At 28.4% G+C, this 13,266-nt stretch overlaps 4 protein-coding genes across 4 annotated transcripts; 1 reads left to right on the top strand and 3 right to left on the bottom strand.

Annotated features, from left to right (window-relative positions):
- Positions 1-2,315: 2,315 nt before the first annotated feature.
- LOC129613559 (uncharacterized) lies at positions 2,316-4,013 on the bottom strand. Its single transcript, XM_055527673.1, has 2 exons — positions 3,950-4,013; positions 2,316-3,895 (listed from the first exon to the last, which is right to left on the bottom strand). The coding sequence occupies exons 1-2, from the start codon at positions 3,952-3,954 to the stop codon at positions 2,374-2,376; spliced, it is 1,527 nt and encodes a 508-aa protein (XP_055383648.1). The 5' UTR covers positions 3,955-4,013; the 3' UTR covers positions 2,316-2,373.
- Positions 4,014-5,890: 1,877 nt separating this feature from the next.
- LOC129613524 (MIP18 family protein galla-2) lies at positions 5,891-6,644 on the bottom strand. Its single transcript, XM_055527630.1, has 2 exons — positions 6,424-6,644; positions 5,891-6,363 (listed from the first exon to the last, which is right to left on the bottom strand). The coding sequence occupies exons 1-2, from the start codon at positions 6,542-6,544 to the stop codon at positions 6,008-6,010; spliced, it is 477 nt and encodes a 158-aa protein (XP_055383605.1). The 5' UTR covers positions 6,545-6,644; the 3' UTR covers positions 5,891-6,007.
- Positions 6,645-7,397: 753 nt separating this feature from the next.
- On the top strand, positions 7,398-9,192 carry LOC129613440 (U4/U6 small nuclear ribonucleoprotein Prp3). Its single transcript, XM_055527494.1, has 2 exons — positions 7,398-8,292; positions 8,359-9,192. Exons 1-2 carry the CDS (start codon positions 7,470-7,472, stop codon positions 9,108-9,110), a joined length of 1,575 nt encoding a protein of 524 aa, XP_055383469.1. The 5' UTR covers positions 7,398-7,469; the 3' UTR covers positions 9,111-9,192.
- An 89-nt stretch (positions 9,193-9,281) lies between these two features.
- Positions 9,282-12,335, bottom strand: LOC129613439 (ATP-binding cassette sub-family F member 3). Its single transcript, XM_055527493.1, has 9 exons — positions 12,179-12,335; positions 11,800-11,905; positions 11,577-11,745; positions 10,642-11,510; positions 10,407-10,580; positions 10,178-10,352; positions 9,802-10,111; positions 9,644-9,735; positions 9,282-9,588 (listed from the first exon to the last, which is right to left on the bottom strand). Exons 1-9 carry the CDS (start codon positions 12,249-12,251, stop codon positions 9,436-9,438), a joined length of 2,121 nt encoding a protein of 706 aa, XP_055383468.1. The 5' UTR covers positions 12,252-12,335; the 3' UTR covers positions 9,282-9,435.
- Between the last annotated feature and the right edge of the window lie 931 nt (positions 12,336-13,266).

The following is a 13,266-nucleotide window of genomic DNA, read 5'->3' as shown; positions in this document are numbered from 1 at the left end:
GCATTGATTCGAAACAAAATACCTATATATATATATTTGCTGTATCTACGGCTATATCTATATCACAAATCGCAAAATATGTACGATCGGGTAAAACAAGAAAAAACAGTTTATACATTGCGCACACAAAATGAAATGAAAAAAAAAAAACAACTAAAGAAACAGAAAATGAACAATGCAAACAAAAAATTCTTATAGTAATAAAGCTTTCAGTTTCATTCATAAATTTTTTTCCTTTTTATCTTTTTATATTTTATTTATTTTTTTTATTTTTATGTTGTGATTTTTCTTGTGAATGATTTTCTTTATTAATACTTACTTGGCATACTAGGTATATAACCGCGTACATACTCTAAAATGCAAATATAATTAACATTTTTTTTTTTGTATAAATTTAACCATATTTAATTTTTTTTAAATTATTAAAATTAGATAATCATGAAAGAATAATAAAATTAGTGTTACTATAAATTAATATTGTAGTTATTGTCACATACTAGTTGTTATTTAGATTATTTACATGGATTAGAATTTATTGTTATTATTATTAAAGAAGATGTCATTTGCCATTGGTTTATTTATTTTAATATTGTTGGACATTACGAAAAATTCAAATTGCATTTTGTCATAATTTTCTTCAATCGTTTTAGGTTTCCGAAAATATACTTAACTGTTGGAAATTACAACTCTGAACAAAATCGTAATCGAAAACGAATTACAGTTCAAAATTAGTAGAACCAGTTAACATTTAGAAATAGTTAAACATTAGTTGTATATACATATTTATGTAATTGATTATTGACATGTTAATAGACTACAATAAAGATATGCTGCCATTACGTCCAGTAATTCTACAGCATCAATTTAAATCTTTTCATTTTAGTTATCTTATTCATTTCCTCTTAATTACAGCTATCAAAAATAAAAGCCAGAAATTTGCAGGATTTCATTATTTTGTATCTCTTATCAAAACTAAGTTCCGAAATATTGCTAGCTGTTTATTGACAGAAGTATTTAGAAACTAAAAACGGTGAACCACGTTGCAATTTCTTCAAACCTCTATCGTTATCATATTCTTTTACTCTTTCATAGCGACGTACTATCATAGATTATGTACTAAATGTACGTGTATTCTTTAGAAAACTCAACAATTTAGTGGCATTATAAACGAAAATTTAAATGTATTAAATATTTTCAATGCAAAAAATAAAAATTTACAAAATGTACTTGAAAATTAGTATTAGCACAATATTGTAATATACGTACATTATGTACAATATATGTACGACGTTTTCTGAGCTTTATAAAACACCTACATCACAAAATAATGAAGTGGTTAATTCCTTAAATAGTCCAAAATGAAAATTTTTGTATTAATAAAAATATGAAATTTTTATTAATACAAAAATTTCATATTTTTGCTTATGGTCCAAAAATATCATAGCTATCAAGTTGCTAAATTACTAAGCATTAAAAGTTAAAATATATTAGGGAGCAAGTATGACCGAATAGAATGTTTTAAATAAAACACAACAAAAAAAAAATTATGGTCTTGCAATGATGTTAACGTCGCAAAATATTTAGTACCCTACATATTTTCTTGTCTACTATAAATAATATTTCACTTTTACTTACCTGGACTCTTTTGCACCAACCCCTTTTTCTTTTTAACTTTTTAGAAAAGGACTTTTTTATTATTAAGTATAGTTCATTAGTGTTCTAACACTTGAAGCTACAACTTTGCAAATTTTTGATTGATTCATCAAAAAAGTAAAAAGTCGTTGATACAATAGAGTCCTGATTAGCAAATTACTTCAATCAAAGTACTTAGAAACTTACTTTTTTCTACAACAAAAATATCTACAAAAAATAATAATTTATTAGAAGAAACTTTACATACGTACCTACCAATATAAGAATAATTGCATCATGAGCTTCTCTCTTTTCAAAGCACGTTACAGTAGCCAACTTCATTTAAACCCTATTTTTACATTAATGTTTCTTACAGATTTCTACAATTTTTGTTATGATATCTGCAATTTATTACGATTTTGTTGATCTAGAAACATGTACAATTTTTATTTTAATTGACAAGTAAAATAAATTTTATGCACTACTGAACAAACTTCTATGCGGATAAATGCAAAAACAGGTTTTGTAATAAGTATTTCAAAAAAAAAAATTGTTTTAATTTTTTTACGTTATTAATTTACACTTTTGTATTTAAAATTTAATTTGTAATAAAACATTTTTTATTGACAAACAAAAGAAATATATAAGTACATTAAAAAATAATTTCATTTATCCATTTTTAAAATATCGTAGTTATTAATAATCAAAAAAATTGTTTTTAGGCACGAATCTTTTTATTCTTTAAGTTTCAATAATTGACGAAGTATCTACTCTTTTTTTATAACTGTCCAAGGGCTTGCGACCCGAGATCAATTTCATACGTTTTACGTGGTTATTGGTGACTGAATCTTCATAAGAATCTCTTTTCCTTTTAGGTAAAATATCAATATTTGCACTTTCAAAACAAGTAAATTTATCATCCAGAACAATATCAGATCCTTGGACATTTTTTGGACAATTTTCTTTATGAAAAGAAGGGAAACGAATCAGTGAAGAAAACACATCCCATATTTTACCTCGAAAATTTTCTTTATTATTGCTTGCCAATTCTGAACGATTCATTATTTTGTCTTTTAAATTCTTATTCTTTGGAGAAATCTGTTTATGAAAACTGGAACTTGGAGTATAAAATATTTCGTTTTCTTCTAATTCATTGTATTGACTTTGCATTTTAAAATCAATTACTTTTTTTTCTAATCCTTTTCTACATTTAGGTGTAATTTGTATGGTGTTATTAGAAGGAGTCTGTTGTTTTTGAAAAAAATTACATTTTGTTTTTACACCAATTTTATGAGAATTGATTGCTTCCGAACGTATTACTTCCATACTTCTAAAAGAACCGTAAACATCAAATTCTTGTTCAAGCTGCAGAGATAAAGATGTATTTTTTAATAATGCTGATTTAATACACAAAGATTCCATCATTCTTCCCGTTGAAAATGAATAGTACTTTGTAAGTTCACAGTTTCCTGACGAAAATTGCTTATCACAAACCTTTATGGAAGGAGAACTATGATTTCTCAATAAAACTGCCGACGTTCTCAAATCAAGAGGAGAGTTTTTATAATCTCGAGTTTCAATTATTTTCTTTGTCGCACTAGATAAATTGTCCCCTTTTTTAGAAAACTGAGAAATATTTTCTTTCAAAACTGCTTTGGTTAAGTTAGTTGCAGATTTTGAATTAGAAGAAATGTCTGATATAATTTCAGAATGGTATCCTCCAGATAGAGAATGAGATGCATTATTGCCAGGAAACCACAAGAACTTTTGCATTGGTGTAGAAGTTGTTCGAAAAACCTTAATATTTCCTTCAAACGTATCATTCATTTTGTAGGCGATATCTTTTTTGAAATCAAAACTTTTCGATTTAGTGCTATTTTTAAAAGCGTTTTTAGTTTCCAAATTATGCTTGTTTAAATTGCTTCTTTCCATATCTGCTTTTGGTATTTTGTAACTCTCTTCGTTAAATACTAATGGAGTTTTGTTAACATCTGGATTTTTTGCATTATCGTTCATTTTAAGCTTACACAAACACGTTTTTTGATTCTCAGCACCAAATAAGAATATCATCAGGCACTTTAGACATCGATTTGGAAAGTGTTTTATTATATGTGATGCAGATTGCACTTTACTTAAATTTGAAGAAGTTAAGAGGCTTTCTAATTTCGGAAGCATATATATATCCATTTTATCAGTAACAGAATGTATATCTAACTCATGTTTAACACGACATTCAAGGCAACAAAACACTTTTGAACATAATCTGCAGAAAATATTCAAGTCACAAAGCATGACAGAAATAAAAATAAAAACTCACTTCATATATACATTAGATATTTATTTAAAAAAAATTCACTTAATTTTTGCGGGTAGAAAAAAAAAATGCTGTTAAATTTGTAAGTTTATAATTCTGCGTTGTCAAACTATTGCGTTAAGTATCTTCTGTAAAAATGTTTCTGGAGGTGAATTCGAAAATTCGAACCTACGATTTTATTAAGGTATGTATGCATGCACATAGGTGAAAGCTAAATGCGTTTCTAAAGAGAACGGCTTTCTGTTTCTAAAAAATTTTCACCATGATTTCTAAATACATTTGCCTTATTGTTAATAATTTACAAAAAGTTGGCACTGAATTTTTTTACAACTCCAATTTTTATGTATTTCGATTTTATCTATGTACAAAAAATTTAATTTATTTTAAAAAACTTAAATATTTTTCTATTTTTTCTATGCTTAATAAAAATTTTGTAAATAAGTAAATTTTAAATAAAAATTTCAAAAGAAAATTAACGTAAGAGAGCGGGATTTTCTCAATTTTAATAAAGAAAGATAAAATTTGTAGTCATTATATAAAAAAAGATGACAGCACCTGCAGAAAAATTTATGTAGCTTCCATATAATGATTAATAAATTTAATTTTTACATATTATAAAAATTTCCTTCAAGTCACTATTAACAAACTGGTGAATGGTTCAATAAACCACTTCTACTTGCAGAGTATTACTTAAATAAGAGTGACAGCTATAATAATATTATAAAATGTTTTAAAAACACTCTATATTACCTATATGTCATGTGAGAGTGGTATTAACGTCAAAATAGTTGCTAACTCTTCAAGAAAATTGTTTGGAATTGAAATTGAATATTGTTGTTCTTAGTTTCGCATCTTGAATTTTATTTTTTTAATATTCTGTTAAATCTGTTTGTTTTTCTGGAAAAATGTCTACTGATTATGAAGAACCTATAGAAAATCACGAATATTGTGGTTTTGATGAATTTTTACGTGAAAGAATATCAATAAACACTGTTGAGTACATCGTGAATAAATACCCTACGGAAAACGCTGACAGAAAATTTAAAATTTTATGCGTTTTTAAACAGCGCATAGGCTTTGGTTCATTAACATTAGCTTCAAAACTTATTCATAAAATGTTAAATTTATACCCACTAAAAGAAATTCTTCAAGCGCAAGCAATGTTTTCATGGTATAAAATACAAAAACAAATTAAACATACTGGTATCACTGAGAATGAATGTTTTAAGCGAGCTGTTATATTTCATAACACTTATCCTCAAGTATATTCAAAATTAGATACAAACTTTTGGTGGTATCAATGGTTCTTAAAAAACTCAATATTTGCACAAAATCAAACAAATTTAGATTTAATTGATGATCCTGGTGAAATGTATGACTTCGAAAATCCGGATGAATATCTTGACTCAAAAGAGACTGAATTGGAGTATATAGAAAATGGTAACGAAAATGATAGCATTGAAAATATTATAATGGAAACGTTCGAATCCAATAACGAAGAAGAATTTATAGTTAAACCTGAAATTATTTACGAAACAGACAGTTTGCTGGGGTCAAGCGAAGCATTTACAAATTACGAAATCATTGAAATGGATAATTCGTCTAATCGGGAATTAGAAAATTTCCAAAATATAAATCAAAATAAAATGAACAAATTTTCTAAAAAATCCAGCAAAAAAAACACAAAGGGTAAAAAAATTAAAGGTCTAAAAAAATAATGTGCACTCTTAACGTAATTAAGTCATAAAATTTAAGAAATTTTTATAAAAGCCACGTAAAGTCTATATTTAAATAGTTTATATAAACCAAGTTAAAAGTTGTTTTATATTAAACCAAAATTTATAAGAAGTTACGTAGTACCTACATACATATATGATCTTGTGTTATTTTTATACTAACTTTGAATCTTCAAAATTTTAATAAAGATTGGAAAGAAAACGTACAAATTGTATTGATAGCAGTTCTATTCTGAATAAAATTGTTTTATGTATCTATATCATTTATTTTACACGCATACATATTTATATCGGTATTGCTCCTTATGTTAACGAAAAATCGTTTCTAAAGTTTTAAATTGTGTGATATGCACTGATTTATAACCTCGGCTAAATGCGAATTTTCTAATGCTGCTGCCACCCTTTCTTTGTCTGCTAGTTGCTTATTTACAGCATTTTCGGAAGCATGTGTACCAGGGGTTATTTCCACTTCTACTTTAAAACGAGGTGGAAGTGATCTGAGCAATTTCACACGAATTGATAACCCAATTAAAGTCGCCATGCTACAATGCGGTATTGTGGGTGTAAAATTGATTTTCACAAAGTTTTGTTCGCTATTAACTTTAACTAAATCTTTCTGCACAACATGTAATTCTTCTAGTGTTAAAGGATGTTCTGGATCATTGATATTTCTTATAAGGTCTATAATTAATAAAAATTCTAAATACATCTTCGTATTTTCTTTTGTAATAGAAATCTCACCGAATATTTCACGCTCATCAAATGGATCTTCAATGTTTTCGTCATATTCAGCTACAGTAGTCTCACGTTCATTACATTTTTGATATACATTTGGATTTATATTTTCAATTTCAGCAGGCATGTTTAAACTTCTTAAAATGTAAATATTTTGTCAGGATTAATAACAAAAATAAAACCCAAAATAATTTTTATACGTCAATTCTTTTAATGCATGCATAAATTTACCGAAGCTTATATTAAACACCAGTGTTACCGTTTTGTTTGTTAATTACTCTTAATTAGGACCGCTGAGAAACAAAGTTCAACTAAATTTTTTTTATGATTTTTAGACGGAAATTTATGATTAGGTAATTCAATCATTTATTCTAAATTGAATTCGATTTTAGATTAACATGCAGTTTCACCAATTTTATAAACACTTAATATGCTAAATTTATAAAGATTTTGTAGAAGTACATATGCAACAACCTTTTTGAAACAATTATGTAGTTTTCATCTTAAAAATTTCCACAAAACAAAAAAAAATAGTAAGCAAGGATTTCGAAAAATTTCCAATTAGTCATTAGTTTTCTAATTATATTTAAGAAGCTTTGTATTGCACTTCAACATAAACTTTGAGTTTCATATTGCTCTAATATGTTTTAAAATCGGATTTGTATACACTTCTTCAAATTCAGCCGAAACAGTGTATTAAAATTTTTTTAAAAGAGTATTCCAACTATTTTTTGAAATGACCATTTCAAATGTAGTGAAACTTTTAATTATTAAAATCAATTTACCAAAATAATTTTTGACCCTTCATTTTCACTGTGAAAATGAAGAAATTTGCGTATTATAAAGTCGAATTATCGAATAAAATTATAATCGATTATTATTAAAATTTTGTGAAAAACAAGAGCCCTGGCTGTTGTCGTAAAGAATTCGGTATTTCGATTTGTCAAATTGACATTTATTTGTATTTATGACTTATTACGTTTAGCAAAATTTATAAAAAGCCTTGTTTGAATTTAAATATTAAATAGAAAATTAGAAATTTAAAAAAAAAAATGAGTTCTCAGAAACCAAAAGTTAGTTTAACATCTCAACAAATAAAGTTGATGATGGCCAATGCTCAACGGGAAATAGAAGAAAGGAAACGTGCTCTGAATACACTTAAAGCAAAGGATCCAGTCCTAGCATCAATTCCACAAATAGGTCTTCCCGTTGCAATGGCTTCACAGGTTCTAAACTCGAAAAAACCTGAAGATGCAGAGAGAGCAAGAAAAATAGCTGAACTTCAAGCTCAAATACGAGCAAAATTATCAGGCTCTTTAGCCAACATGATTCCTCAAGTACAAGAAAGACCTAAACCACTTATTTTAGATGAAGAAGGACGTACAGTAGATAAATCTGGTAGAGCTATAAATATACCCACGGTAGCACCTACTTTAAAAGCTAATATAAGAGCCAAAAAGCGTGAAGTTTTCAATAAAAGTTCTACAAATGATAAAAATAGTCAAGAAGTTTTATCTTATTTTGATGATCGTATTGCTGTAAAACCTAATGTCCGGTCGAAAAGAAATTTACGTTTCCACGAGCCAGGGAAATTTCAGCAAATGGCTGAAAGATTACGAATGAAAGCACAATTAGAAAAATTGCAAAACGAAATATCCCAAATTGCAAGAAAAACTGGAATTAGCTCAGCAACAAAATTGGCTTTAATTGCACCTAAACAAGATGTTGGAGGTGAAGAAGTTCCTAATATGGAGTGGTGGGATTCTGTTGTGCTTGCAAATGATTTAAATACCTTAAGTGATGATAATAAAATAAGTGTAAGAACATCAGCCATTACGAATTTGATAGAGCATCCAACGCAAATGAAACCACCAAGTAAGTATCTGTATTAATTTCTTAATTATAAGCAAAATGATCAAATGATATTCAAAATAATTGTAGATGAGCCCCTAAAACCAGTTTATTTACCAGTTTTTTTAACAAAGAAGGAACGTAAAAAATTGCGAAGGCAAAATAGAAGGGAAGCATGGAAAGAGGAACAAGAAAAAATTAGATTAGGATTAATTCCACCCCCTGAACCAAAACTCAGAATATCTAATTTAATGAGAGTTCTTGGAAACGAAGCAGTTCAGGATCCAACTAAAATAGAAGCTCACGTACGTGAACAAATGCTAAAAAGGCAAAAAGCCCATGAAGATGCAAACAAAGCTAGAAAACTAACGACTGAACAAAAGCGTGAAAAGAAAATACGAAAAATCAAAGAAGATACATCTTGTGGGGTCCATGTGAGCGTTTTTAGAATACGAGATTTACAAGATAACGCGAGTAAAAAATTTAAAGTTGAAACGAATGCTAAACAATTACATATGACAGGTGTTGTGATTCTATTTCGCGATTGTTGTGTAGTCGTTGTGGAGGGTGGACCAAAACAACAAAAAAAATTTCGTAGACTAATGTTACATCGAGTAAAGTGGGAAGAAGATATGGTTAAAAATGTCGACGGTAATGAAGTGCCAAACTCCTGTTCTCTGGTATGGGAAGGAACTTGTCAACGAAGGCATTTCGGAGAAATTAAATTTAAAATTTTTCCAATGGAGAAAATGGCTAGAGAATTTTTCCAAAAACACCAAGTCGAGCATTATTGGGATTTAGCTTATTCAGGTGCAGTGCTTGATGCATCGGAAGATATTTAATTAGATTGTGACATATAAATTAAAAGTGTAAATTTTAAATTATCTAATTTTTATTTCAATATAAAATTCTGGAAAAAAAAACTTGTTTTTTTTTTAATTTTTGCAATCGTTTTCAGAATGAATTTCCCAATTCACACTAAATCGTACTATTATAATATTTTAATTATTTATATCTAATTCCTTTGAAATATATTCGGAATGAAATATGACAGCTAACAATAATAACCGTTAATTATGCTATTATAGATAATTTTATATTTTTTTATAAGTTTGAATAATATATATCAAAAATTTCTTTAACAAAAGTGAAGTTTATACAAATGAGTTAAACAGATGATTCAATTTCTCTAAGTACAGCTTTCTTATACTCTTCTATTCCTCCTTCTACGCTTTGGACAGTTTTGTTTCCGCATACCCACAATTCTTTACAAACCAATTTTATTAATCTTTCGTCGTGGGATACCAAAATTACACCACCCTAAAAAAATATTTTAAAATTGAAATATAAATAATACACACATTTTTTTACTCACATTAAACTTGTTTATCGCAATACCTAAGGCGTCTATTGTTTCCAAATCCAAATGATTTGTAGGTTCATCAAGAACTAAGAAATTAGGTTCAGCTGAAATCAATAATATGCCATGAAGTTACCAATTCTTTTAATAAAATACTATAAAAATAAACGTACCCATACACATTTTGGCAAAAGCAACTCTAGATTTTTGTCCTCCAGATAAACTTCCAACACTTTGTAATGCTAGTGGCCCAGAGATTCCAAAACTTCCAAGTTGTCGCCGGTACTCTTCTTGCGGTTTACCAGGAAAATCTTCTTCAATAACTCCAACACAACTTTTATTCATATCTAAATTGTCAACATGATGTTGAGCAAAATATCCCACTCGTAAACCACGATGTAATGTGACATTTCCTGATTGGGGGGAAAGTTGTCCTATTATAATCCTGAGCAATGTTGTTTTACCGGCTCCATTTTCACCCACCTATTTTTTTGGAAATATTAACTATAAAAGGCTATCATAACCAATTCCTTTTTAATTAATTCTTACAATACATATTCGTGAATCAGAAGTCCCAGATAAATTAATTTTATCAAAAATTCTTACACCAGAATCATATGCAAATCCAACTTCGTTCATAGCTATCACAGGAGGATTTAATGGTTCGACGTCTGGAAACTTTAATTTAACTTCAATTTCTTTTTCAATTGGTTTCAGTTCAGGCCTAAAATTTTTTTCTTAATAAAAATGAAATTTTTAAGTTTATATTTCTACTCACATTTTTTCCAACATTTTAATTTTTGATTGGACACTTGCGGCTCTGTTAGCATTATACCTAAATCGATCAATAAATTCTTGCACATGAGCTCTTTGAGCCATCTGAGCTTCGTACTCTCGCCTTTGTGCTTTCAATTTTTCATTTTTGGTTTTTTCAAATTGTTTGTAGTCACCTCTAAAGATAAAATTCAGTTTTATTTTAATTGCACGCAAAATTATTTGAAAATCAATTTTACTTATATATATCCAAGCGTTGCGAATGTAAGTGTATAATGTCTGTAGGTACTGTTTCAAGAAAATTACGATCGTGAGATACAACTAGCAATGTTGATGGCCAATTTTGCAAGTAGTTCTCCAACCAAATAATAGCTTTGATATCTAACATGTTCGTAGGTTCATCTAATAACAATAAATCTGGTTTAGAGAAGAGAGCTCGGGCCAATGCTAAACGCATACGCCAACCGCCGGAAAATGATTTTGTTGGCCTTTCCTGCATATCAGCTGAAAATCCTAAGCCCCTCAAAATAATAGAAGCTTTGGCAATAGCTTTGTCAGCTTCTATCAATTGCAATTTTGCATAAATTTCACTCAACTCAGAAGTTAATTTTGCATCCGAATTTCCAGAATTCACTAATTTTAAAATTTCTTTTTCTTTACTAAGTAACCTTGTTCGTTCAATGTCGCACTCTAAAACACTATCAATTGCTCGCGTATCATCTCCAGTGACTTCCTGTTCAACGTGTAAAACTGAAATATGTTCTGGAATTTTTAGTTGTTTTTCTGATATCATGCGTAATAAGGTTGTTTTGCCTAAACCATTACGGCCGACTAAACCGTATCTTCTGCCATAAGATAATGTTAAATCAGAATTTTGTAATAATACTTTTTCTCCGAAAGCCAAATCAAAATTTTCTATACGAATATCCATACTACGATTTTGATTTTTGCTCTCCAGTTTACTATCCTTTTTATTTATAACTTGCGAAGCGGTAGCAGTCTGTTGTTTAGGTACGATTGTTTGACCAACTTTACCATTCTCCTGACGTTTCTCAATCTTTTGTTGAATTTTTTGCTCAGCTTTTTCTAATTTTTTTGAATCTACTTTCTATTATAAAAAAAATGTTTCTATTATAAAAAAAAGATTTGGAACATTTCTAGCAATAGTCCTTACATTAGGTCCATTTCTTTCCACCACCCATATACTTTTCATATCTTTGGTTACATTGTCCATTTCAGCAGCCAAATCGGCAATATTTATTGGTGCATTTAAAATTTTGTTTTTCGTGGGGGCATCCACGCGTTTAGACTGGATTAAATCAAAAAGTTGTTCGCAAGTTTGTCTAAAACTATATTATTTTAGAAATCTATAGTTTTAAAAGAGAATACCTACTTACCTAATTGACTCCTCAGGTTTATCAAACGCTAACCCCTGTAGAAGATCACCTATAGCTTCATAAAGCTCATCACAGTCATTAAAGCCGTCATCATCTTCCAAAATTCCTAAAACAATAATTTGTGACGGAAAGCTTTTACATATAAAATTAATTAAAGACCAATTTATCTTAATTAATTCAAGATTCAATTGACAAGCGGGTGAAAATTACAAAGTCGACGTGTTTAAATTTCGTAACTAAAAATTTTTTTTGCAATACTTTATGCATATCTCGACTTTTTCTTTTTTTCTTTATTGTTGGATTTTTTAAGATAATCCGTAAGAAATAAATTTATTGCATTCCATTCACGCTGTTCATTTAATCTCAATGTCACACTTACCATTTACATAATCTAAAACACTATCGTCAACTCCAGGAAAATCTCGTTTAATTATTTCTGTAGAGCTACTCATTTTTCAACAAATATTAAATATTAAAAAAAAAATAATTTTTTATAATGTGGCTCTTAAAACTAAATTAGATTTTTTTCGGTCGACAGTGACATAAAGAAAGACAACTAAAATGTCACTTCGTGACAACAAAATAAATATCGACTACGAGGTTTCTGAGAAAGTTTGTTCAACCAACTTTTGCTCTTTAAAATTACAATTTGAAAACTTAAAATCCTTAAAATGATTTTGTTAAACCAATTTTTTTAAATTTCAAATTTTTTCTGTATATGAGTAAAACATGACCTTAACTGTTTTGGCATAAATGTTTTTTTCCATTTACTTATTTTTCATGGGCCAAAATATCTCGAAAACACAAAATCGATCTTGTGTAGATTAAGAATACTATTTCCACCTGCCGGAAAAGAGCAACATAATTGCACAGGTCATCTATATCAAATCGTTGAAACTACACACTGGAACGCGTGCATTATTGTACAAGTTACAAATAAAATAAAAAAAAAAATTTTGAAGCTATTTTTGTGGATTGTACAAAACATGCAAATCAGTGTTTAATCAAGATTCAAGAATCGATATTAAAATACGTACATATAAAGTTTGTTGGGAGATTTTGAAGTGACCAGTTCTGTTACATTTTGGAATGTCATATGAATATTTGTCAAACTTTGATTGAAGAATGAAGGCCACACATGTACAAACACATATCATTTGCGTTTAACAAAATAAAAACATAAATAAATTTTAAGCAATTTGAATTAAAACAAACAAGATGAATGAATCAATTTTAGTTTTTGGCATATCTTTGGTAAGCGTTAGTGAATTGTTGAATGCATTGAACCAAGAAGATATTAATTTGAAAATTAAAAAGAAAGTGATACCTCATGAAGACATTGAAGAACAAAATTTAATATCTAAATTGCAATGTGATTTACAACGTAAGATTTCTGCTTTAAGAACAAATCGCTTATGTTCTAGAAGTCAATTGAAATATGATCCGAAAATTCAAATAATTGAAATT

Source organism: Condylostylus longicornis, unplaced genomic scaffold (genome assembly GCF_029603195.1).
Source record: "Condylostylus longicornis isolate FDR11 unplaced genomic scaffold, ASM2960319v2 ptg000084l, whole genome shotgun sequence".
NCBI lineage: Eukaryota > Metazoa > Arthropoda > Insecta > Diptera > Dolichopodidae > Condylostylus > Condylostylus longicornis.
Note: the sequence above shows the minus strand (reverse complement) of the source record. Positions and strands in the feature narration are given on the sequence as shown.